Raw genomic sequence first — 25,780 nt, forward strand, 5'->3', positions numbered from 1 at the left:
TTGGTTGCTGATAAGAATGGAGCATGCGCAGTGGCCGCCAAACTGTACAATATGGGTCCACCACCAAATTGGGCGCAAAACATATGCGATTGCCAGCTAAAATCAATACTTTTTCACAAGACCAGCCAAACAACGCAGTAACTGTGTATGTTCATTAAAAACTCAAAAACAATTGCACAAAACTTAATTTAAGCCGATGCAAATAGATGCAAATTGCAGCCTACAGTTTAGATGCCATTGGAATAATGCGTAAAGCGCAATTTTAAGCAAAAGATTATTTAACCAACAACAAGAAGAGCAGCTAGCAGAGACGAACACTTTCAATTTAGAAAGAGAGCACCATGTCCAAGCCACCGACGGACACCTCGGGCTTGGGCTATGCTTACCATCTGCCATCCGGGGGCCTTTTGTTGCGCCTCAAGAATTCGTTATCGCAGTTTAGCGACTTATTCAGCGAGTTCAACAAATACATTTCACCTGCCTTCTTTCACGACCGCTGCGAGCGATCCGTCCACATGCGCATGTATTCCATGCACAAGCGCGAATTCGTGATGGTCTTCCTCGGCTTCTTTACCTGCTTCGGTTTGGGCATTATTATCGGTCTAACTGGGCCGCCAATAACCACAACAGATGCTCTGACCGCCCAACAGATTCTGGCCAATACAACGCTGGCAATGAGTAAAACGGTGCTGGCCACCGGTCCCTTTGCCATGAAATCCCCCCTGATGACGACTTATTCGCAGCAGATGTGGCTAATTGCCAAGCTGGTCACCGACAACAATGATGGTTAGTACGAATCGCTTCTCCATTTAAAGACCATTGCTCAGTGTTCTTTCCCGTCCAGATGAGCGCTATGACAAGAGTTTCCAAATTAGCGTCACCATCGATGGCATCAACGAGCAGCACAAACCGCTGACTGTGCTGGGAGCCAGCACGGCTCACAATCGGACGAGGCACTTGCTCTGCGTGCGCAACGATTGCGAGGAGTTTACTGTGATGCATTTGGGCTTCCTGGACTATGCCCACTACATCATCACGGTGCGTTTCATGGGCCTCGAATCGTTCCATCAGAAGTACAATATCAGGGCCATAACCTTTTATGTGAGTAACTTTTTGTAACTTTATTAAATTATTATTAAACTTTGAAGCTAGTTGGGATTTTACATAAAACAATTTAATTTAATATTATTCAAGTATTTTTTTATTTTTTATCTTAATTCAAACTTTAAGGTAAAACGTTTTAATGTGCAATTTACTTAAACTAACACTTTCTTTTAGTTCAAGACATATAGTCCGGAATTTACACAGATTGAGATCTGGTTTCGGTTCATCTTTCTGCTCTTCACCTTTATCGTTATAGTAAGTTTAAGTTTTTTAAATTAACATTCACATTAACATTGCTCCTTGGTGCTTTATAGTGCTGGTATGCACACACTCTGCGCAAGTATCCTGTCTACGACTGGTCCATTGAGCAGAGATGGATATCCTTGCTGCTGCCCCTTCTGCTGCTCTACGATAGTGAGTATCATTTAAATCTACTATATGTGAATGAATTACTCTGATATATGAGCATTCTGCAGATCCGTTCTTTCCGTTGATCTTCCTGATGAACTCGTGGCTGCCTGGCATGCTGGATGCGGTGCTGCAGGCGACATTCCTTTGCGCCCTGCTCATGTTCTGGCTGTGCATCTATCACGGCTTACGACAGAATGAGCGACGCTTCGTTAGCTTCTATCTGGTCAAGATCATTGTCGTCCTGCCCATTTGGCTGTGCGCCATTGTGCTCGCCACCTGGGAGAAGTGCAACGAGCTGCGTGATCCCACATACAGTCACTTTGTGGACACTAAGAACTACAATGTGAGTGCAGTTGAAATGCGTACTTTGCATGCTCATCCTAATCATATCATCAATCCTTTGCAGGGCCTCAAGATGTTCTTCTACATTGCCTGCTGCATGTATGTGATTTATCTGGGCCTGCTGCTGCTACGTGCCTACACAGAACTCCGTTCCATGCCCTACTTTGGTAAGCTTTTGCAGATTTCTAATACATTTCTGTACAGCATTATCTGTATAATAATATAAAAACTGTTTTTAAATATTTATCATAATTGAAAGCTTTGTTTTTCTCTGGCTCCCATCGTGATTCGAAATATATTGGAGTATAAACATATTTAAATTATAAATAGAGATCACCAAGCATTGATCGCCATGAGAAACAATTTGCTGACCTTCCCTTTAAATACAAATATTTAATAACCCACTGATTCTGATCTATATAAATCATAAATTATAGAAAGTAGAGTTGTATATTTGATCTTGATTGAAATATGGGTTTCGAGAACAAAACATGTCAAAATTCTATTAATTATTATTAAAGTAAATCAGATATTAATATTCAGGCATAACCATGACCAATACACCATTGTTGTTGAAAATTGGTTTACTTTTGTTTAAGTTATGGCAGTTGAAAGTTTTGGACCATTCGAAAAAGCAACTTTTTGGAATAGAAATCAAGGGGCTTTATTTATGTAGAAATCCATTCCATCCATTCCATCCCCTTTTATGTTACTCCTCCAGACTATAAACCCACATTTTTTACTCTTTCAGACATACGGTTAAAGTTTCTCACGCTGCTGATGCTCTTTGTGTTGTCCATTTCGATAACGGTGACAACTTCTCGCTTTGGCTTTGGCATACTGGAGGATAACTTTGTGGCCACACTGAACACCACTTATCGGAGTTCGGCCCAGTTTATGTGTTTCTACGGGCTATTAAATTTCTATCTGTACACCATGGCGTATGTGTATTCGCCCGATGGTCGCTTTGCCCAGGCTGATTTGGCTGTAACCAAGGATAATCCGGCCATTTCAATGATTGACGATTCCGATGAGGATGTTGTCTACGGCTCCGACGAGGAGTCGCGACGTCCCCTCACCTCTGTGGGTGGCGCTGGCAAAAATGACTACGACAGCGATTAACAACAATTGTTTGAACGTATCGTAATTTAAGCGTTAATGTTCCACAGGTGGCGAAACCCAAACAACAACGCTACATTACTGAACAAATTACTTATTCTACAAGTATAGCATTGAACCCAGCGTTTTCAATTTCCCCTTACCTACATATATTTGAAGTAAACTTAATTGGTAAACTATCTGTTTGTGTTTTGTAAAATATAATTATGTCTACACTTGACTCTTCATAATTGCAGAATGGAACACATTCTCCACTTAAAATACTTTTCGAATATGAAGTAGATTCAGGAAAAGCCAAGATCAAAAAGTTAACTTTTAACAAAAGTTCATTTTCCACAATTTAATTAATTTCCAAACTAAGATGACAAGATGATCGTTATTTTTCTAGATTGTTTATTACACAATTAACACATTTTGCCAGTTGAATTATAATGCGAACAAATGGCCCGTCTAGAAGACCTCGTTAATGCCCATCTTGTTTTTGGTCAACAGACCGCTGTCACCCACATCTGCGTTGTAGCCGGGACGAAACTTCATGCCGGGCGCCTTTAAAATACGAATACGATTTATAAGATTGGGTATTGGATTAAGTGTTAACAGTGGACTCACATTGAACCAGACGTCACGCCAGACTTTGCTGTCGTCGGCGCTGCGCAGCAGCTCGGGCACATCGTAACGTGGCACATTGAAGTAATTCATTAGATCGGGCTTCTCGTGGCAGTACTTAATGCGCGCCTCGCACCACTCGGTCTCGAGCGGGAAGCGCCAGTCGAGCTGTTTCTTGTTGTGAGGATCTGATTCGTGCTGCTGGAAATCGATGCGTTCGATATCCTCAACGACGACCTCAGTTTCGCCACCGGCAGTCCAGTCGTAGATGAGCAACTCTGCATGTCCGACGATATCTTTGAGATACTGCTGCTTGTACAGCGACTCCAAATCCCGCAAATATGCCTCGCTGAACACTTTCGATTTGACTTCGTGTTCCAAGTTGCGCGTCTTGATTTGCCGCTGGACGGCCTCGATGGGCTGGTCCAGGTAGATGACCAAATGCGGTTTCAGCAGCTCACCAATGGTGTTCTGGCGCAGTTCGTTGTACACGGAACGAGCACCGCGCGAGATATACCCCTGACGGAACATGGCCTCCATGAAGACAAAATCGGAGTAGGGACTGCGCTCGAGGACAACGCCCTGCCCGGTGGACAGAATGTGCTGGAGAGCATCGACATACTGCGAGTAGCGCAGCATGTACATGCGTATCTGGAACAGAGCAGCCAGATCATGATTGGGATTCTTGCAGAAATCGCGAACGTCATAGCTGCGGCAGCTGGGCGGCAACTCCGGATCTAATTTGCGCATATCATAGCCATACGGATTGATGTAAATAAGATCCAGGTCAACGGCCGGATAGTACTGCATATCCAGTTCAGCAGCCAGTTCTTGAGCGAACTTCGTTTTGCCCGCCGCAATCGGACCCTCAACGCAAATTACTTTCGAGTTCTCATCGAAGCGCTTGGAGGTCTTGTCAAAGACGGCGCTGAACCAGTTGTACTTCTTCGTCTTGTACGGATATGGAGCTACTTTGGGTACGCGTGGACCTCCACGCATCGTCTTTCCGGAGATGTTGCATTTTTGCATGAAGGCGGCGGGCAAAGCATTCGTCTGCGCCTGCAGCAGAGTGGCGGGCGCAGTGGCGCCGCGGCTGGCTAGCCGCACCAGGCCAACACGAAACACGGCAGTCATGCTGCAATCACACAGAAAACACCACACAATCAATAAACATAAAAATAAATATTAATTATTAATTTGCTCGAGTATTGTCGGGAAATGTTGTTACATCACACGAGCTATGCAAGCGATTCTGCATTTTGCATTTACAATTGTCCAGCAAAGCGACATTAAAAGCCCGACTGCATTTAATTATCTATATTGTATACTAAACATTTACTAAATGTGTTAAATCGTTGAATTTGCCAGTTGATTTACTCACTTTTAAAGCAAAAACCTAATATTTAGCCAATAACAACTTCGGCCTATGCGTTTGGTGTTGGTAAGCGATCAACGTTTGCGGCGTCACCCAACACTAAGAACTGAGTTGACATGCTCTCTGAATAATTATCGTTTAATTTTATAATTTTTGGAAATATTCCCTATAGTAAAAGTGTCCCTTGCATAATTTTTCAATTTTGTACATTATTATTGAATTCGATATAATGTCAATCATTTGGATCTGCAAATTTAGTTTAGTTATTTATGAGATGCTGTGACAGCCCTGTGCTTAACCTCGCTGCACTTGAAGAATTATCTGCTCGCAACTGGAGCTCGCAATGAAATGTAAAAGCATCAATTAAAATATTTTGCTTACTTGTAATTTAAAAACGCATCATTTTGTAACGCAATCGAATCAAAAATACAAGTAAGTTGCACATGGACCACATCCTTCGGTTGCAAACACTCGCAATTTTTGAGCAGTTACGCAACTGAAACAATTTTACGCGTGACACAAATTTTTATTATCCTTGTTTGTTTGTTTGCTTTTGTAGCAATAGTTGAAGAATGGGCAACTCGGCGTATTCCAAAGTCCACATGGAGGCTGCTAAAGCTATGCCAGCTGACCATGCCAAATATATGACAAATGCTGGAGCAGCAGCACCACCACCAGAATGTCCCATGCACCAGAAGCAGGGCGATAATCAGTCGTCCGCATCTGCTGTGCCCCCACATCCAAAGATGCAGGCCTCCGAGTGCCCTGTGAAGCATGACAGCGCCGATGTCAATCCATTGAATATGATGCCGCCGGCTAATCAGAACCCGGCGCCGGATCAACCGTTTCCACTGCCCACAGATCGTCAGACATCGTCCATACCCAAGGTGACCGAGGATGGCAGCGCTCAGTTCTGGCAATATCCCAGTCAACAAATGTTCTGGAACGCCATGTTGCGTAAGGGCTGGCGCTGGAAGAATGAGGACATCTCCCAGAAGGATATGGGCGACATAATCCGCATTCACAATGCCAACAATGAACAGGCCTGGCAGGAGGTCCTCAAATGGGAGGCGCTCCACGCCAAGGAGTGCGGCAATCCACGTCTCAAGAGCTTTGGCGGCAAGGCCAAGGATTTCAGTCCGCGAGCCCGTTTTCGCAGCTGGCTGGGGTAAGTTTTTAGTTATAAAAAATATATATATATATTTAAACAGTAATCGATCGATCCAAAAAGTAAAAACGTGGTACATATTTTGTTTGCTTTCTATATCTATTAAATCGTCTTAAATCGCATATTTTTTAATTTGTAAATTGTTTTTTAATTATTATTGATTATTTTGTTAACGATTATTAATAGATTGAATATTTTATCATGTGCTGAAAGTCGAAATTTACAATTCCCTCTTAATCTTTTAAATGTGAAAAAATATTTCTTTAAGAATGTGGGATCTTTAAGAAATTAAAATTCTTTTTGGTAAATCTTTTTATATTATTTTCCGCCTTTTAATATTTTAAAAAATATAAATTTATATAAAAGTTCTACAATTTAAGTATAAATGTGATTTGAACGTTTATTTTTCAAACGATTGCTGTTTATAATATAATATTATTTATAATATAATATTAATTCTTATTTCATTTTTGCAGCTATGAGCTGCCCTTCGACAGACACGACTGGATTGTGGATCGCTGTGGCAAGGATGTGCGCTATGTGATTGACTACTACGACGGCGGCGTTATTGACAAGGATTACCGATTTGCGTTGCTGGATGTGCGTCCAGCTATGGATTCTGTGGACAATGTTTGGGATCGTATGCGAGTCGCGTATATGCGCTGGAGATTCGAAATAACAGAGAAGCTGGGCGTCAACAGCAAAGTGACTGCTGGCAGCGAATAGCACTTCTATCGGCCATTGTACAAAATCTGTTTTAAGTTATTATCGAAAGCGACAAAACAAAGATATACAGTTTGAGTTGCATTGTTGCCATTAAAGTGCTGCAATTAACACATTATTTCGTGTTTAAATTAATATTAATGATGAATACTGTTTATTTATTAAAGACTCGTGCTGCTCAGTTTGGGCAATGTCTGCGATTACTCCTATTTAATGATCAAATAAATGAAAAGCAACTCATAATTCTACATGAGAAAAACACTGGCCAAGGGTTTGATTGCCACTGGAATTCGCTAACGTGTCGCTGATAATTCCTAGCAAATTTCGTGCCTCCACCTATCGAACAGATCTGTAATTGCTTAATTCGCATAAAAATGAATACATACATACAATGCACAAACAAATAATATTAAATATATTTTAGCATTACAGTTCAGCAAAGTGTTGTAGGTTTTGTGCTGAAACAAATTCAAATTTCAAATGGGCGCACACCGCGTGTCAAGCACGAAATGTGTCCATCTCTAACGTGATTGCCCCTCTGGAGAAAAATTCCATTCAGAGCGTGCCAAACTGTAATATGACAGTGTTGGTCAGATTTTGTCTCCATTTATTGGCGCATTTACGTCACGTAACATCATCACTGACAATTACGCTAAAGCCTTAGGTGGATCAGTTTGCCGATCGATCAGTAATAAATGTTGGCTGCAAGAATGCGTTTCGTGCAATATTTGCGTAAGGGCGATCTCGCCAAGCGTCTCGGCCTGCTGGTCGACGATCAGAAGTCCGTGGTTGAGCTGAGCGGTGTCGAGGGTGTGCCAAGTGACTTGAAAACTTTGATAGCGCAGAATCCCAATTTGGAGGAGCTTGCGCAAAAGGCTCAAAAGCAGCCGAAGCTGGCCTTGAACGATGACATCACACTGCTGCCTCCACTCAGCGAGCCGGGCAAGATCATTTGCATAGGCCTCAACTATAAGGATCACTGCGACGAGCAGAACAAGCCGGCGCCGAAAGAGCCCATGTTCTTCAGCAAGTACAACAATACTTTGGTCGGTCCCCACGACAATGTGATAGCTCACAAGGCCACCAAGGTATGACTCAGCTAAATACATTATTCACAGAGATCAAGAGCCAATTCTCGTCTCTCCTTAGAAACTCGACTGGGAGGTAGAATTGGTTGTGGTTATTGGCAAGGTTGCTCGCCATGTGGCCAAGGAGGAGGCGTTCGACTATGTCTTTGGTTACAGCGTTGCCCAGGACATTTCGGCACGCGACTGGCAAAAGGAGCGCAATGGTGGCCAATTCTTGCTGGGCAAATCAATGGACACCTTTTGTCCACTGGGTCCAGCTGTAGTGCACAAGAGCCTGATCAAGGATGTCTACGATCTGCCGCTCAAGACATGGATAAATGGCGTTGAGAAGCAAAATGGCAATACGAGCAATATGATCTATAAAATTGATGATGTCATCAACAGGCTGACAGAGTGAGTTACAAGTCCCACGTAAATTTTACATTTGATTCTAACTTCATCTTCATTTTCAGGACAATAACTCTGCTGCCGGGCGACATCATCTTGACGGGCACACCCAAGGGCGTGGGCATGCATCGCAGTCCGCCGGAGTTTCTGAAGGCCGGCGATGTGATCAAGACGGAGATTGTTGGCCTGGGCACAATGATCAACAATGTTATTGCACCCTAAGCAATGCATTCAAAAAATTGTTATCCATGTTATTTTTGAAGTAAACGCAAAAACGTTTCGCATTTAATTAGACTTTGAACGTCTTCGATTTGGTGGCAAAGTACTCGTCGCGTTTGTGGTAAGGAGCATAGGGATCATCGATATAGTGCTTGGGGCGACGCCAGTAGCTGGTGACCATCTTGTCCAGCAGCCAGCTCTGTGTGGCATTTGTGAAGACGTGTTGACGCAGACGGCGGCGCAACTCGGCGGACTTCTTAAACAGTTTCTTCTGCCGGCCTGAATGTGTGCGAATCCAGGCGCCCCAATCCAGGCGTTTGAAACGCTTCAGCACCGCCTTGACGGATTTGCGTTTGCCTTTGATTAGCGAGAACTTGGTGACGCTGCGAGCGGAGCATTGTGCTGTTGTAGCTGGTAGCTGTAAGAGTTTCGGTGTCGGCATCGGCGTCAGGCTGTTGGCGGGTAAAAGATTTATCTGGCGCTGGGCAGGAGCAGATGCGGAAATCAAATGGCCAAAAAATGCACGTTGAGTTTGTTGTACGCTGAATGCCGGCTGCACACGGCACACACTGCGTAGCGCTGTCAAAAATACGTATTTAGAAATATTATATATTTACATAGGTATTTAAGGCTTACCATTATTCACTAGCGTACGCAGCATATTATTATTATTAGTTTTAATAAACCACAATGATATCAAAACTTTTATTCAGTCGCGTAACAGCGGAGATCAGCTGTTTGACATTAACACATGCTCTGAGATGCCATTCCCATTTTACGGCGACAGTGTGCGCACATTTTAAAAACACAATTTATAAACTTCATGAATTTTTATTTTTACCACTAGATTTGTAAATATTATAAAATTGTCTCAAATGAATGTTGGAAATTTATGTTGATTTAATATTAAGCACACATTTCATTTATCTGTCGTAGCCACTTACTGCACGAATGGGAGAAGCTGCCAGCAATCGATTGCCATTCGTTTGTGAACGTACAAATAACGTCGACGGCCAGCGACGAACAAACAGCAGCCAGTATTTGTCGTTGGAGAGAAATTGGGCAGGAAAACTATTCTCGCCGCCGGTTCAAATCTGCAGCAGGCACCATCAAGTTAAATTATCAAAATTCTGTGGCTACATCATGTATCGGCTAGCAGCTTTCGAGTGCAAAAGTGCGATGCAGGTATTAAATACGAAACGTGTGTGCGGCAATCGTCGCGTGAAAATCAATTGTGTGTCGGTGACGTCGCTCGCCCCGCACGCGCCCACAAACAAAACCAAGTGCAAAAAACAGAGCGCTTGTGTGTTATGTCATCTAGCAAATGCAGTTAATAAGCAAAAAAATGATCCAAAATTCCAGTCAGACACTGGGAATGCCTTCCCATTTCCAATTAGAATCCTCTCGATTGTCTCTTTCTAGCGCACACTGCCTCCAACGAGCAGCAGACAGTACAGCAGCAGTAACAATAACAACAGAAGCAACAACAACGGAAATGGTGGAAAGCAACAACGAGAACAACATTGGCAAAAAAGTAGCCTGCCTCCACCGCCGAACATGCGAGAAGCTGGCTTTGGCAAAGTGATGGTCCTGCTGACACCACTGGCTGCAGTCGGCGGCGTTATTACCTATTCCAAGTAAGTCACTGGCAGGCAGTTGAAGTTCTCCACACTCCTGACCAGTATCATAGGTGCCCACTATTTTATGTATCTGCCAATTATCTATTTCCTTGTGTATACTTTGCTTCGATTTGCAGATACAACAAAGATTTCCGTCAAATGGTTGAGAAGAATGTGCCCGGTGCTGAATCGATCATTAAGGTTGCGCTGCAAGAGGAAGCACCTTTCCAGGGTATAACCAAAAATGTGAACGATCAATTCGACAAAGTCAAATCGACATTCAACAGCGTTTCCGACTCGGTGAGCTCAGTCACCAGCACAGTGACAGGCTTCTTCGGCGGCAACAGCGCGCCCGATGTAAAACCCTCTGGTGCAGCCAAACCAATCGAAGTCAAGGAACCCAAGCAATCGGAAGCCGCTAAGACCAAACCCACCACTGCCGCCGTTGCGAAGAGTGAACAGAAAACTGCCACCAAATTGGCCACAGCAGCGCCGTCGGCACCAAAACCACCACCGAAGGTGGAACCATTGCCAAAAGAGGTTGTGGACCTGGAGAAGGCAATAGAGTTGTCGGCGCAGCTGGCGATCAAGGAATACAATGCAGCTATTGCCATTTTAAAGGGGTGCCTAATAATAATAGATATATTCCATCAATATTTCGATATTTACACACACCTTTCATAATACAGTTTCAATGAAGATGTGCGACGAGTTGTGGACAAGGCTGTCGAGCATGGCGAGAACTCGCTCTGGGCAACGCTGAAGAATCGGGCGAGTGCACGCGACTCAGCCGTTGCGACGGCAGAGCGTGCCGCACGTGAAGCACAGGAGAAGATCGGTTAGTCCTCTTCATCAGAGATCATCATTCCTTTTAATGGTCATTCCAATCCCTACATTTTGATTGCAGAGCGCTGTGAAGTTGCATTAAGCAAAGCGGCCACAGCGAAAAACCATGAACAGGTGGAGGAGTTGCGCAACAAAATTAAGAAGATGGTTTCGCATATTAGCCAAGTCAAGGATGATCTGTATAGACATAAGGATACGGCGAGTGTATCCGATAAATATTGGCGCAGTGTTGAGCAGGCACGCAACTATTTCATCGATGAAATCGAGTCCATCTTTCCTGGCATCAATCTTTCTGAAAAGAAATTGAGCCTATCCAAAGAGGATCTGGATTTGTTCATACTGCACGCCTACTCGCACGTTGTCGCCTACCAAAAGGAGCTGCAGCGCCTGCAAACCGACGGCGAGCTGCGTCTGAAGCGTGCCATCGATTCATTGCGTGGCGACAATAGCTCCGAAGCGCTTCGCGCCCAACTAGACTTTCATTTGGAGGCGGAGAAGCGCAAGCTGGCCGTGGAAAATCAGAAAAGGATATTCCAAATCCATGCCGAAGCCGACAAGCAATTGCGCTTGCAGCTCAAAAAGCAGGCCGAAGCTCACGTCGACCACATCAAGGATGTTGTGGCGCAGCGGGAAACGGAACTGACGCGCTCCTTCAAGCGCGAGTTGGACGACAAGTTGGCCGCCGAGAAGGCCAACTACAAACTTCAGCTGGCTGCTATGCTGGGCAAGCTACGCGGCATGGATGCTGCACTGGCTGGTAAGTGAATTACATTTTCTATGGACTTCATTTTTATTTAGTTGACAACGACACGAGTAGCTGGAAAACTATCAGTAGAATCTTTTAATGTTTATTAATAATATTGGATTGCTTAAAGTCTCAGATTTTCTATGATTCCGATTACGATGCACAAATCGTTCGTAATAATTTTACTCATATAAAATGTATGAAACTGACACACTTCTATATTTAAAATAGAATAGCATTTTAACATTTGAAGGGCACCGATCGTTTTCCAGCTATAAAAATAGATACTTAGTACTCTGGCTAGTATTTAAATATTATAAACACCCAAATTGCTTTCCTATGCTGCTTGCTTAGAAATAGAGGACAAGTTTCAAGGTATAACCCGAGCTTTTAATACTCTGTTCAAGCATCATTTAACTGTTATTTAACCAATATTTTGTTTAACCCTTCATAGAGCGGGCCGAAACGGAGCGCACGGCCAACCAGGCACAGGCCTTGTGGGCTGCCTGCCAGGCTCTTTGGGCATCGGTACGCACAGCCACGCCCGGTGTGCACTACAAGGATAAGTTGCGACCCCTCAAGAATGAGATAAAAGCCATCGCTAAGGTTGCTGGTGAGTTGCAACTGAAATTGATAGCGTGTTTAATTAATGCTAATATTTGTGATTGTTTTGTGCAGAGGGCGACGAACTGGTTATCGCGGTCTTGGAAAACATGCCCAAAGAGGCCCAGGAGCGTGGTGTCTTTCCTGAAGATGCATTGCGTGAACGTTTTTTGAATGTGGAACGCATTGCTCGTCGTTTGGCGATGGTACCCGAAAATGGTGGCAGCCTGCCCATTTATTTCCTTTCATTTCTGCAATCGATTTTCATCATGCGACCGGATAGTCCCGTCTCCAAGGATGAACTAGAAAACAAGCCTTTCGACTATAGCAAATTGGACACCTATGATATTTTGAATAGAGCCAGGTACGCGCACTGAGCAGTTATTATATGAAATTTGTGAATGCAAGACGGGATTTTGGTTTTGGTTTTTGTCAGGTACCATGTGGATCGTGCTGATTTCCTCCAAGCGCTAAAATACTTAAACCTACTACAAGGTGCGCCTCGTGAAGTTGCCAGCGACTGGATGAAGGAGGCTCGTCTAATGCTGGAGACACAACAGGCGGCCAACACGCTGATGGCTCATGCCGCAGCTAGCGGCTTAATGTATTTGTAAATTATGTCTCCCATTGTGTCCCCGGTTTAGTTTTCAACAGTTTGTTTTTGATTTTACCCGCTGAGAGTCAATCACGAGAACTTACTTAAAAAAGGGCATTGATTGTGAAATTTTGTTTTAGAAGCAATTATACAAATTACAAATATAGAGGTCTGAAACGGCAATGAAAGTACTTTTACGCATAAGGATTTACGACTTTATTTCTCAACTTGCCTAATTTTTGTATTTCACTTTCGACAAGATCGCCGGGCTTAAGATAACTTGATGGATGGCGATAGGCGCCAGTGCCAGCTGGAGTTCCAGTTAAAATTATATCTCCCGGGCAAAGAGTCATGAATCTGAGTTAAATATATGATCATTAAATGAGAATGAAAATTGTAACTATGCAATACACTTACTGAGAGAGTCGATTTATTAAGTAGTCTATTTTGAAGATCATATTTTCTGTGTTGCCGCTTTGGCGCTCTTCACCATTAACGATCGTCGTAATCCACAAGTTATCCACATCTGGCACATGGCATTTGTGTACAAGGACCGGTCCTAAAGGACAGAACGTATCCAGAGACTTTCCCAATAAAGTCTGCCCGCCGAGCAGGACATTCCAGTCGCGTGCGGTAATATCCTGAGCAATCATATAACCAAACACACAGCTCATTGCCGCTTCCCGAGAGACGTGGCGACATTTCTTGCCAATTACCACGGCCAACTCGCAGCCGTAATCAATGCGCTGCCCATGTGTATACATGCATATATACATATATATATAAATATATAATTATAATATATTGGATTCGTGGTGGTTACCTTGGCTATTTGATGGGCACGTATATTATCCATAGCACCTGTGATGGCAGTATTAAATTTGACAAAAAAAACGGGCTCCTTGGGTACACATTCGCGTCGCTCCGAACAGCTGTCATAGTAATTGCAACTGACACCAATAATCTTGCCCGGCGAATGTATTGGAGGTAGTAGTATTAGATCCGGACTCACATTGTCCACATCCATAAATTGAATGCTGTCGAGCAGACTACTCATGCAGTACCTTTGCTGTATAAACTGGACCATATCAGGAGAGGCACAGGTTCTACTCGACAGTTCAATCATTTTGGAACCGTTTTCCGAGACCATACCAAGACGTTTGGTGGCATTGCCCGACCGCATGTACTGTATAAAGCGACCTTTTGGAATATCAAATTCGTCCAGCCCGGATGAGATAATTGATTCGGAAGCATTGATTTTCAACTGATCCCACGGTAAAGCTTTCGCATGCATTCGCGCAGATCCGAAGCGGTTACGCAGCAAAGATACTGCCGCTCTCATTATTTGGTTTCATGTAATGTGTCTTGAATTTTGAAATTAATTAATTGCGCAAACTTTGTAAAATGAAAATTTTGAATTCACACTTTTTGCTGTATTGCCTGCCAAACTTATTTCTAAACATTCTATGTATTGAAATTTAAATCAACGTTGTGTTATCCAAAAATTAAGCTTTTGCAGATTTGATTTTTGGCGGTCGCATTGGATATATCGATTGTCAGACTGTCTGTTAGTATATCGATAGCTATTGATATAAATGGAATACATTTTGTTTTCAGCTATTAACGATATTAAACGAATTCATGAGAATTTTTGACAAACATTTCGGTCGTTATAATACAGCAAAATTTAATTTGAAACAAAAACTATTTTTCTCTGTTATCGGGACTAGAGACATTGTTCAATTCGATAAGTTGACAACAACCCTAGTCAGCTGTTACTGTTGGTTCCCGATTAAAATTTCGCAAAAGTAAAATTGAAAATTTAAACGCTTATACATTTAAGGTCTCTTTTATTTTCATTAATAAATAAAATAGTCTAACGTAGGATCAACATGTCGATGCTGGCTAGAACCCTAGGACGCAGCCTTTTGCAGGTAAACGACACGAGACACAAATGGCACAGTGCTTACATAAACGTCTCACAAGTTCTGTGCAGCAGCCGCTGTCGTCGCACTTGTGGCCAAAACCAGCACAGATGCAAAGTTTTTGAGGTTAACATCCTCGCAAGAAAATACTAATTATGCATTTTCTCCATTAACAGCAGGCAGCCGCAGTGCGTCAACTTCATCTCTCAGCAGCACTCAACGCTGAGGTGTGTATTTAGTTTAAAAGATATAAATGCGTGCAAATATTTAAATTACACATTGCTGGTTTTAGGGCGCCTATAATGCTAATAGAACCACCTGCACTCTGATACCTGGCGATGGTGTCGGCCCCGAGCTGGTCTATTCGCTTCAGGAGGTTTTCAAGGTGAGCTATCTATTTGTCAACATATATTATTTAGTTGATATATGCAAATTCAAATACGTTTAGGCAGCGAATGTGCCCGTTGACTTTGAAGCATACTTTTTGTCGGAAATCAATCAAGTGTTGAGCGCCAAGCTGGAGGATGTCGTGGCTTCCATCCAAAAGAACAAAGTTTGCATTAAGGTAAATACAACTTTGATATGATTTATAAACATGGCAACTTCTTCAATAACATACATAATAACTTCTGTATTTTGCTTACTTAAACAGGGTATTTTGGCCACACCTGATTATAGTAATGAGGGTGAACTGCAAACGCTTAACATGAAACTCCGCAATGAGCTGGATTTGTATGCGAACGTAGTGCATGTGCGCAGTTTGCCTGGTGTTAAGACACGCCACACCAACATTGATACGGTCATCATTCGTGAACAAACCGAAGGTGAATACTCTGCTCTGGAGCATGAGTCGGTGCCTGGTATTGTCGAGTGCCTGAAGATCGTCACTGCCAAGAAGTCGATGCGTATTGCCAAGTTCGCCTTCGATTATGCCACCAAAAATAACCGCAAGAAGGTCACAGCGGTGCACAAGGCTAATATCATGAAACTGGGCGATGGCCTGTTTCTGAGGTCGTGCGAGGAAATTTCCAAGCTGTATCCCCGCATTGAGTTCGATAAGATGATTGTGGACAACACGACCATGCAAATGGTATCCAATCCAAATCAATTTGATGTGATGGTCACACCCAATCTGTATGGTGCTATTGTCGATAATCTGGCCTCTGGCTTGGTCGGCGGCGCTGGCGTCGTTGCAGGTGCTTCTTACTCGGCAGATGCGGTTGTGTTTGAACCGGTAATCACTTGCATTTGTGATCTCTCGCATAAACATTCATATATTATTGTGATCTTTGTTTTTTTCAGGGTGCACGTCATACCTTCGCCCAGGCTGTCGGCAAGAATCTTGCTAATCCAACAGCCATGCTATTGTGCGGCACAAAGTTGCTGCGCCACATCAATTTGCCTACGTACAGTGAGGTTATACAAAACGCCATTAACCAGGTGCTTAAGGACGGCAAGGTGCGCACCAAGGATTTAGGTGGCCAATCCACCACGCAGGACTTTACGCGTGCCGTCATTGCCAATCTGCACTAGGCAAAGAATCGAATTCAGCAGCTGAAATGGACACAAGAATAGCTGCCCAGGGTTTATGCCTACTTAGACAATTTACTGTTGTTATTGCCTACCAAAATTGAATTGTTAAATACGCTTCACATATTTAGTTTGCCTTTCATCTTTCAGTATGATTTCCCCCCCGCCCCCCCCATATTTTAATGCAATCTTTGAGTATTATTTCTGGCGAATATTTAAGTTTAGTGCAAATACCTCGCCCCCCACCACAAAAAAAAAAAAATTTTAGTTTTACGAATTGGCCGTATTGATTATTATTTTATGATTATCATTATTTTTTTGTGCAAAATTCAAATTGCATTCGAATTTTGTCACCAAATTTAAGTTAATGACAAGGAAGTGCAAAAGAAAAACAATAAGAAAAATCAATTACTGTAAACCAACTCAAAGTGTAGCGAGAACTGTAATGGAAAAAATAAAAAATAACTCAATCATCAAAGCCATGTGAATTGTTTTGAGAATTGTAGTTTCAGCTGTCCTAACAGAGTTTGGGATACAGTAAAAACTCTTGGAAAACATTTCACGTTTTATTTTATAAAGTGAGAGCGAGGAAGGGACCAAAATACGTAATACCAAACAAGTCAACTACATGTACAATGTTTAGGTCGAGCCTTTGGGCTTGGCCAATTCTATAAGCCGCGGCGAGGCTTTGGCCTTGAGTGCCGCCGGTGAAATGGCAAAAGGATTCTCGCGTATATGAGTATTTTCGAACTCCTTTGGCTCGGCTAGCTCCTTCATACGCGCCGATGTCTTGTATTTGAGAGCGTTTGGTGATATGGCAAACGGATCGTCCTTCAAATCGCCTGGCCCCAAATTGGCCTCGTGCTTCGCCAGCGGTTGCGACATCTCCTTGATGCGCGCGCTCGCTGTGTATAGCTCAATGATGACACACAGCATTGATTAATATTGGATTTACTCACGTTTGTACTTCAGAGCAGTGGGAGAGATCTTTTCCGGATTCACATTAGTGTGCACATTTGGGCGTTCCACTGGCTTGGCCAAGATCTTAACACGATCCGTCGCCTTGTACTTACGCATACCGGGTGTGATCTCCCACTCTGGCTTGATGTCCTCTAGGTATGTCTTGGGACTCGATAGTTTCTTGAGACGGCGCTGATCTATCTCGCCCGCTTTCCGTTCCTGTACGACATTATTAAATTATTATTTAGTGATGGATTCAGCCAACGAGCGCATATCTTTTTTACTTACCGGTTTTGGTGGCTTGATGGGAACTTTCGGCTTCGCCAGTTTCTTGATATATTTATTGTGTTTCTTCAATTGTTTATCGGTAAGCTTCTTTTTTTCTACCCTGTTAGGAAGTTTGTCGAAATAATTTAATAGCTCATAAGCACAATTTTGATTGTAATTTGCAACTTACGGCTTCTGTAACGGCTGCAAGTTGGCCAATCGACTGTACAGTGAAAGGTAACTGCTGCGTAGCCATCGATTTAAAATACTCTCGCCAATTTTATCACCGATACGAATTGCCTCTTTTAAACGACAGAGCAACCGTCGGACCGTTGGCAAAGCGAGTTGCTCGGTCCGGGTGTGCATGGGCATTTGGGCTGGAATGATCTCAATTGTTTTCGTGAAGGGACAGGCACATTTTGGTATAAAACGGCACAGGGGCCTTCTGGGTACTGCCAATTCCAAAATACGCATTCGCTTTGTGAAACTTTTCTCATGCCGTTGATAGAGATTCTTTAGCTCCTTGCAGATATCCCTGACAAAACATTCGGCATCGTATGGTATACGCTCCCGAATGGTACAGCAATCGGGACGGACACTGTCGGCAAGTCTTAAGCAGGTTGTAAGCTCTGGACTAAGATCACATTTTAATCGTTTCATTACCATTTTTTTTATTTTTATTTTTTAACTTTTCACTAAGAATTTGCTGCCATTTGCTTTGTAAATTAATGTTTAAATTAAATGGGCGCCCACAAAGCCTACTACTCAGATTATTAGATACATTTTATTTTATAAGCGAAATAAAAACGATGGGATTTCTTTAAATTTTATTAAATTTTTATTGACAGTATTCATCAAAATACTGAGAGCTCCATGTTCACATCATTACAAGTTAATAGTTGTGTTTTTCTCATTTGTAAGTATGTATGTTTTTAGTTGATCTTGCCATAATACCTCTGTTTTTTTCACATACATTTACACAAATCTAATCTTTATTTCTTTCCAATTTTGGTTTTCCATTTTTACATTGATTTTGACAACATTGTTTCCATTTTTTGTTTGTTTGTTGTTAATATTTTTTGGTTGGCATTCAATTTGTAGTAAGAACAAAAGAACTTTTGTAAATTAATATCCATAATGATGATAATAATAATAATGGTTTTTTCGTACATAGAATTTTAGCATACATACACAAATATATATACTATAAATTTGAATTTATCATTTACTAAGTTGACATAAATTTTGCTAATTTAATTGTTTAGATTTGTTTGACTTTATGTTTTATTTTTTTCATTTTTGACTGCTATTTAATTTATTTATTTACACCAAAATTACACCAAATAATAATTTGATTTTTAACTAAATTGTGTTTAGTTTTGCAATTTTATGACTCCTCTGTTTTGTTAAACATACATTTCCAGCCAAATTCTTAGTACTTTAAGATTAATGAAATGGTTTTATAATTTAGTTTACTTGCATATCGTATACAAATTTACTTACATTTAGAATTTTTCATTATCCGGTTCTGACGTTTATGAAATCTTTTTTGTCTTTCACATATTTTTTTTTTATTATTACCAAAGGGGATTGATATGTACACAAGTACATACAATTTGTATTTAAATTCCATTCACATGCATACTTATACTTTTGTATTATTTATTCAAAATGTTTCCCTAGACGTTCCTTAGACTTGATTTTGTAGATTACAAATGAATATTTAATTATGGCATATTGGTGTCATTATCTGCGATACTTAAATATGCTTTATGAGTCAAATTTTTGCTTTAATTTTGATGTACATATATATATATTTTTTGAAATGATTACCAGTTATTCATTAAATTTTTTGTTTGGTCCCTGAAGCTGTTGAGTTTAGATTTACGATAGCATTATTCGTATATGATAGTTTTGCCTTCATAACCAGGTCTAGAACATTGTACTAGTACATAAGTATCTTATTTCCAAAGTGTTTAGTGTTTTGAACTAAATTAAATATTGAAAAACTTTGAGAAAAATGAGGTTAATTAATTAAGGGAAAACATTTTTTTTAATGGTTAATCAAATGCGGCTCACCTTTACCTTTATTTATGTTGCCAATTTTTTTGTTTTGTTTTGTTTTATTTTCTATTTGATTTTGCAAAATGTGAAAATGGAGCAAATATTGACGGTGTTGGGATATTGTTTGCTCCAGGTAACCCCATCACGGTCAATATTTACTTTGGGCTATTGGTTAGTATATAATAACTATACTATTCATAGATTACTATGGCATTTAATAATAATACTTTTAGCATTTGTATGTGTGTAGATATGTGAGTAGCATATCATTTAATCATTTAGCTGTTTCTCCTGTTTGGTGAAAGATTAAAATAAAAGCCTCTGTGTGTTTTAAAATATCGAAATAAAAATTAAAACTGCAGTTGTTTAACTAAAATATTTGTTTTTATTAATAAACATTTTCAGCGTAAATATATGATATATATAAATATATAAATCTTTTTTTTTGTGTTTAAAACATAATAAGTAAATAATAAGAATAACGAAAATCATAAACTTAATCATAATTATAAGTGTATATATAACAATTATGCACGCTGAACAAATTTAAATTTAATTAAAAGTTTACATTTAACTTATGTCCATCCTATTTTTTCCGTATATTTTTAACCAAATTACGCATTTTTGTTGTTATGAATTACTTAAGAAAATGATTTCCTTTGATTTTTTTTACTTAAGAAAGTTGCTTTTCCCATTTGCTTTTGTAAAAATAATATACACTCATATACATAGATATAACATTTTCGCTGTAAAGAAAATATCAAATAATCAAGAAATAATTTCAAAGTATTACCTCTATGGAATTTGACATTCAAATAATTGGTTTTTGAAATTCTTGCTTAAGTTTTTATCTTTGCTATTTTGTTGTTGATGTTTCCTGGTTTTAATGCTAAATACATATGTTACTTATGTACTTATGGGCTATTGCTAATCATAATGCATTTATATGTAGTTATGCTTATTGGCTGTGAAACAATTTCTTTATTTTCTTGTTTTTGTTTTGCACAATAAAAAGTTCATAAAATTATTTGCTGTAATTGATAAATGCAAAAAAAAAAAAAAATTCTTTTGCTCAGTTTACTGTGTTGTTGTTTGCTTTATAATGTACTTTTTTTTTGTATTGTACTTGCATCAGTTTAAACGCATCTAGGGCGTCATCTTTGTTGTAGTAAAAATAATCTAAATGTATGCTGCTAAAAACGAGAAACTGTTTTTTTTTAGTGTTTTAAAAAGGCTTGAAATCGTAGCATACAAATTGTAACAAACAGTTCAATAAGAAGAGTATTACTTTTTGCTTGAGATGCAAACGATTTGGTTTTCTGTTTACGGTTGCCTTTTTATTTGTTTGCCAATTACTTAGAACTATTGCTGTGTTTTTTTATTTTGTATTTTTAGTGGTTAATATGATAAGTATTTCTTTCTAGGGCTATTGTTTTGTTTTAACTGTATCTATGTGGAGTGAGTGGTTGAATCAATAATTGAAATAAAAATTGTTTCATTTACTTATGACAAACGCACAATGCTGCGTATACGTAATGCGGCAAAATGCTCAGCACTCTCTTCGATCTTGTTCTGCTTCTTTTTTCTCTTGCTTGTCTATTGTATGCTTGGCTATGATCGTTAATTATGTGGCTATTGTATTGGTTATTGCTATAAATTGAAGTTTGTTTAAAAATCATTTGTTTCTGGTTTATGTGTGTGTTGTGTGGGTGTTTTTGTGTGTAATTGTGGATGTGTGTTTCTTTTGCGTTTTGGTTGTTGGATTTAAAGTTAATTGTTGTGGCTATGGCTATTTCTATTACTGTGGCTATTTTAGTTTGTAGTAAGAGAGTAGTACTATTGTTTAATAAAATTGTTCGGTAATTGCTTGTAGAAAAAAGAAAAGTACAATCGACGTCAGGCTTTGTGTTTTGTTGTCTGATTAATTTATTATATGGTACATCAAATATGTACTCGTATACAATATTTTGATATTGTATATCGTTCTTGAATATTTCTCAATTTTTAGTTCAATTATTTTGGGCTATTGTTGTTTGTTTTTATCCGTTTGTTGTTGTTGGTTGTCTTTGCTGGGCTGTTTTGGGCTATTGTTTCTTGTTGTTTGCTCGTGTTCTTTGCTTTTTCTTGTTGTAGGTCGCTTACCGCTCAAGTAAAACATAAAAAAAAATGTGTTCTGAATTGGATTTGTTGGCACAACTTAACATTGAATTATTTTTAATGGTTCCTCGTTTTTATAACTGCTTTTGAAGTAACAATAAATTTCTGTGATGTTTGGTTCATGACTGCAAATTCTTTACAGTTTTTTCTAGCAAAATTAAAACTGACTTTGACTTTAGTTACGTGTATATAATTGGAGAACCTAGGCATATTTTTAATGTCTATAAAAGTTATGTGCACTTATATTTGATTTTTGATTTTCAATTAAAGGTTTTTCTTTGTTAAATAATAATGGTTGCTGTTTAGATATACATACTTATATCAGTTGTTATTAACATATATTTGTTTGTCGTTTATTTGTTTGTTTGAAACAATTGCACTATAAGTCAAATGTGTTGCCCGTTCGTAATAATATTATAAAAATTGATTAAAGAGAATAGCTTATAATGTGGTCTAATATATACAAAACACAAATCAATGCTAACAACAGTGGCAACACGCCAGTCTGCTACACGCTGGTAATAATATACATTCACACATATATATGAACATAGGTATGCATGTATTAATTATAATATTTATAAACAAGAAAAATATATTTAGGTAATAATAAGTAAAATTTTGATTTGTCTATTTTGCGTAGACTGCGCGTACAGATAATTAGAATAATTGTAATAATATATGCACTAATTCAGATATACATACATAAATTATAGAGACAGAAAATAAACACTAAGTATATGCACTTATATTCAGCAAATTTTGATTCATGTTGAACAAATTATACTTTATACACAAAGGTGAGCAATCCTTTAAGCATACTAAAAAACTTTAAACAATTACATAATTATCAATAAGTATATCGATTTAATTTTTATACAATTATTAACTATTAATTTGTAGTAAACAAAGAATAAGTAATGTATGGGTAATCAATCTTTTTTCTCTCCGAAAAATAAAACACGTACCTGAGCGTTTTTGCACGCTCACCTGCCTAGCCTTGGCTATATCCGGAAGGCCAAATTGTTGCTGTCAACTTTTGGGCATGCGAATTGCAGCGGCCAGAGGTAAGCATGCAAAACTTCTATACAATTCAACATTCTCAAGCTGTTACTCATTACACTCGACATTTAAACCTACCATTAGGTTGACATTTCAGTATCTCAGGCCCTTACATTCGGCTTGGTTGTTATCAGTTTTCAGTTTTCTATTGTATATACTCGTAAGAATGCCATTGTTTGTGTGTATTGTTGGGTATTTCTTTTAAATTTTTATTTTAATTTGATTCATAGTACGTTTGGCTTGTGCAATGTTTTCTGGTTAACTCAGACACAAAGCACAAGACAACGAGCCCATCCCTGGTGGCTAGGCTGGCATGTTTGTTTGTTTTTTTTTTATATATTTTTTTATAAACATTTCAAATAATTGTTTGCTTAAGCAAACCGGCCTTGAAATTGCTCTGAACATGTATCGAAATATTTGCTAAATTTCGTAAATTTTTAACGTTTGCTTCTTAATATAAACCGTATAATTGCACTTTATTTTTACTTCTCATTATTTTTAGTTTGATTTTTGTTTATCATCTTTTTACATATAATTGTTTTTGTTTGCGTTTTATAAACAAAATAAATATAATGCAATTGCATATATTTTTATTGTAATTGATTTTATTTTTTTTTTATAATTTTTTTGTTTGTTTTGTTTTGTATAATTTTGGTTTTATAAAATGTTTTCACTTCATTTTTTCAAAGCTGTTTTTATTTTATAATTTTGTTTATAGACTGTTTTTCTGCATTTCGTGTAAGTTTTGAGTAAAAAATTTTCCAAAATATATGTACAACTATATATGCTCTGAACTGTCTGTTTTTAGTGATGTGCTGTAGTTGTTGCCTTGTTATTTAACCGTTTGAAAAGTAAATAGGCTTTCATACTGTTGTCCTACTTTGCTCTTATATTCAGTTGTTAAAACCAACTTGTGGCTACAGTAAGAATTCCCATTGCTTCACAAACTTTATTGTTTTGCTTGTGCTCTGTTAAGTTATTGTTGTTAATTATTTGTATCCGATCCATTTACAATTTGTTTATAGCTTTTTCTATATGTTTCAATATTATAATAGATTTGCATTGTTATAATTTTTTCTCGTTAAGATTGTGTTTTTTATGTATGCCTAACCAACATTAGTCAGAAAAAGTTTCTTCAAAATTTTGGATTATTAATCACAGATAGTGTGTCTAATATATATGTATATATGTATGTATAATAAATATTTATGTATACTTCAAATATAATTAAATTAGCAATAAATACTTTTTTGTTTTGATTTTTCTTCTCGTATAATAAACAATTTTTTTGTTGGTTTGATACGCACACATTTCGCATGCCGTGATGCAAATAATTTACTAAATTTTACATTTTTTCTTATGTTTTTTTTTTATACACCAAATGCTTGTTTTTATTTATAAGTATGCCTCAATTTAAATTTTTCTCATACAGATATTTTTTACTAAACCACAACATTTATGCACATCAAATGTATTTTTAAAGATTAGCCAATAAATATCCCTTAAACTTTCCATGCTTAAATAATATGTATATTTTTGTTCAACTTTAAATGCTTTTAAATGATTTTCTTTATATTTTTCCACATCATTATTTGAATAGAATTTAATTTTTCTTTTGTCATATGTGTTTTAATTACAATTTACTAAACATTTCGACATATTTACCGACTTTAAAAATACATATGTTGTATATATAATTTTGTTATTTTGTTTTTTGTTTGTTTATATGTTTATATCTTTCTGACACTTACTAGCTAGCACACAAAATATGTTCTTTAGGTACATTTAAATATATTTTTTATTTATTTTTTATTTACGCATACATTTAGTAACCCATCAATAATTTTGAAATGTTTCTCAAATCAAGAGACATCAAAAGGGCGTGTGTGACTCAATGTTGGCCAAAAGGTGTTACAAGTGTGTACTGTTAGGAGAGGTTATTACTTTTTACGGTGTAAATATGTTAGACGTTCCATTTTTGTTTGTTGTATATTGTGTAAAGAGTGTATAGAGTGTATAAGTACATTTAAATATATATAGTTGCTCAAAATGATCATGTGTTTTGTTTGAGGTATACGCGTAGTGATGAAGACACACATACATTATATATATAAATATATAATTTATATATATTTATATAGATAGATATAGAGTTATTTTATTTTCATTTTGTGTCTTTATTAGGCAGCATATAAGTTTTGAAATATTTTTATTACATGCCTCCTTAATATTTGCCAAATTATTCAGTTGCCAATTTTGAATTTTTTTTTGTTTTTGTTTTATTTAATGCCTAAACACATGTACATGAATACATTTTATATTTGATTTAAACACCGAAACATCAAATTTTTGCTTTTATACATATTAATATGTATAAAGTAACTTTTTTTTCTCCTATATATATTTTTATGTAATTTTGATAAATATGTGTGGCTGGATAAGATCAAATATCAATTTTGATTATCAAATGATATATTTAAGCAATTCATTTTGGTTTGTTTTGTGTATTTGATGGGTGTCGCTTGGGCATTTTGTTGGTGGTTTTAGTTGTTGAAAATTTAGTTTTGCGTATATTTCAATTTATTGTTATTATCATTTTGTGTGCTTCTACATAACGTTTCTCGTTTCTCGTTTCTCTTATCAATTTATTTAATTTGTAAATGTGAAGGCAGCTTTGTTTATTGATTTCCGTTTTTTGTATGCTTCTTTTTCTTTAAGGTTTCTGGGTTGTAAGTTTCTTTAAGTTTTTTTTGTTTCTTTCAAATTAATGGAATTACAAATGAATCGTTAAGTTGATATTAATTTATAAATGAATTAAACGATAATTTGTTTATAGTTTTTGAATTTTGCTTTGCTATTTCGTTT

General features: G+C 38.2%; 9 protein-coding genes across 11 annotated transcripts; 5 read left to right on the forward strand and 4 right to left on the reverse strand.

Annotated features, from left to right (window-relative positions):
- The first annotated feature begins 34 nt into the window (after window positions 1-34).
- LOC6567846 (transmembrane protein 181) lies at window positions 35-3,155 on the forward strand. The gene is made up of 7 exons (XM_001993635.3): window positions 35-786; window positions 845-1,101; window positions 1,279-1,359; window positions 1,419-1,518; window positions 1,581-1,858; window positions 1,922-2,024; window positions 2,609-3,155. Exons 1-7 carry the CDS (start codon window positions 342-344, stop codon window positions 2,977-2,979), a joined length of 1,635 nt encoding a protein of 544 aa, XP_001993671.1. The 5' UTR covers window positions 35-341; the 3' UTR covers window positions 2,980-3,155.
- Window positions 3,156-3,352: 197 nt separating this feature from the next.
- On the reverse strand, window positions 3,353-5,060 carry LOC6567845 (NADH dehydrogenase [ubiquinone] 1 alpha subcomplex subunit 10, mitochondrial). Its single transcript, XM_001993634.3, has 3 exons — window positions 4,964-5,060; window positions 3,586-4,717; window positions 3,353-3,522 (listed from the first exon to the last, which is right to left on the reverse strand). The coding sequence occupies exons 2-3, from the start codon at window positions 4,714-4,716 to the stop codon at window positions 3,427-3,429; spliced, it is 1,227 nt and encodes a 408-aa protein (XP_001993670.1). The 5' UTR covers window position 4,717; window positions 4,964-5,060; the 3' UTR covers window positions 3,353-3,426.
- A 95-nt stretch (window positions 5,061-5,155) lies between these two features.
- On the forward strand, window positions 5,156-6,966 carry LOC6567844 (holocytochrome c-type synthase). The gene is made up of 3 exons (XM_001993633.3): window positions 5,156-5,389; window positions 5,517-6,125; window positions 6,602-6,966. The coding sequence occupies exons 2-3, from the start codon at window positions 5,530-5,532 to the stop codon at window positions 6,849-6,851; spliced, it is 846 nt and encodes a 281-aa protein (XP_001993669.1). The 5' UTR covers window positions 5,156-5,389; window positions 5,517-5,529; the 3' UTR covers window positions 6,852-6,966.
- Window positions 6,967-7,425: 459 nt separating this feature from the next.
- LOC6567843 (fumarylacetoacetate hydrolase domain-containing protein 2) lies at window positions 7,426-8,617 on the forward strand. The gene is made up of 3 exons (XM_001993632.2): window positions 7,426-7,936; window positions 7,998-8,329; window positions 8,389-8,617. The coding sequence occupies exons 1-3, from the start codon at window positions 7,544-7,546 to the stop codon at window positions 8,543-8,545; spliced, it is 882 nt and encodes a 293-aa protein (XP_001993668.2). The 5' UTR covers window positions 7,426-7,543; the 3' UTR covers window positions 8,546-8,617.
- Window positions 8,575-9,390, reverse strand: LOC6567900 (39S ribosomal protein L35, mitochondrial). The gene is made up of 2 exons (XM_001993631.3): window positions 9,179-9,390; window positions 8,575-9,121 (listed from the first exon to the last, which is right to left on the reverse strand). The coding sequence occupies exons 1-2, from the start codon at window positions 9,201-9,203 to the stop codon at window positions 8,613-8,615; spliced, it is 534 nt and encodes a 177-aa protein (XP_001993667.1). The 5' UTR covers window positions 9,204-9,390; the 3' UTR covers window positions 8,575-8,612.
- A 137-nt stretch (window positions 9,391-9,527) lies between these two features.
- On the forward strand, window positions 9,528-13,141 carry LOC6567899 (MICOS complex subunit Mic60). Of its 2 annotated transcripts, XM_032739919.2 has the most exons (9): window positions 9,556-9,727; window positions 9,965-10,179; window positions 10,299-10,784; window positions 10,851-10,999; window positions 11,069-11,764; window positions 12,107-12,127; window positions 12,207-12,365; window positions 12,431-12,719; window positions 12,792-13,141. In XM_032739919.2, exons 1-9 carry the CDS (start codon window positions 9,686-9,688, stop codon window positions 12,967-12,969), a joined length of 2,235 nt encoding a protein of 744 aa, XP_032595810.1. In that variant the 5' UTR covers window positions 9,556-9,685; the 3' UTR covers window positions 12,970-13,141. The 2 variants fall into 2 exon arrangements, with proteins under 2 accessions (XP_001993666.1, XP_032595810.1); XM_001993630.3 differs by lacking the exon at window positions 12,107-12,127 and having other exon boundaries at window positions 9,528-9,727.
- LOC6567898 (fumarylacetoacetate hydrolase domain-containing protein 2) lies at window positions 13,140-14,487 on the reverse strand. The gene is made up of 3 exons (XM_001993629.3): window positions 13,774-14,487; window positions 13,368-13,696; window positions 13,140-13,307 (listed from the first exon to the last, which is right to left on the reverse strand). The coding sequence occupies exons 1-3, from the start codon at window positions 14,290-14,292 to the stop codon at window positions 13,145-13,147; spliced, it is 1,011 nt and encodes a 336-aa protein (XP_001993665.1). The 5' UTR covers window positions 14,293-14,487; the 3' UTR covers window positions 13,140-13,144.
- A 196-nt stretch (window positions 14,488-14,683) lies between these two features.
- LOC6567897 (isocitrate dehydrogenase [NAD] subunit beta, mitochondrial) lies at window positions 14,684-16,883 on the forward strand. Of its 2 annotated transcripts, XM_032739921.2 has the most exons (7): window positions 14,686-14,758; window positions 14,826-14,884; window positions 15,052-15,102; window positions 15,168-15,260; window positions 15,324-15,440; window positions 15,528-16,109; window positions 16,178-16,883. In XM_032739921.2, exons 2-7 carry the CDS (start codon window positions 14,843-14,845, stop codon window positions 16,406-16,408), a joined length of 1,116 nt encoding a protein of 371 aa, XP_032595812.1. In that variant the 5' UTR covers window positions 14,686-14,758; window positions 14,826-14,842; the 3' UTR covers window positions 16,409-16,883. The 2 variants fall into 2 exon arrangements, with proteins under 2 accessions (XP_032595811.1, XP_032595812.1); XM_032739920.2 differs by having other exon boundaries at window positions 14,684-14,884.
- A 75-nt stretch (window positions 16,884-16,958) lies between these two features.
- Window positions 16,959-18,392, reverse strand: LOC6567896. Its single transcript, XM_001993627.3, has 4 exons — window positions 17,823-18,392; window positions 17,654-17,753; window positions 17,365-17,584; window positions 16,959-17,310 (listed from the first exon to the last, which is right to left on the reverse strand). Exons 1-4 carry the CDS (start codon window positions 18,296-18,298, stop codon window positions 17,045-17,047), a joined length of 1,062 nt encoding a protein of 353 aa, XP_001993663.1. The 5' UTR covers window positions 18,299-18,392; the 3' UTR covers window positions 16,959-17,044.
- Window positions 18,393-25,780: the final 7,388 nt, after the last annotated feature.

This window comes from Drosophila grimshawi, unplaced genomic scaffold (assembly GCF_018153295.1).
Source record: "Drosophila grimshawi isolate 15287-2541.00 unplaced genomic scaffold, ASM1815329v1 contig_311, whole genome shotgun sequence".
Taxonomy (NCBI): Eukaryota; Metazoa; Arthropoda; class Insecta; order Diptera; family Drosophilidae; genus Drosophila; species Drosophila grimshawi.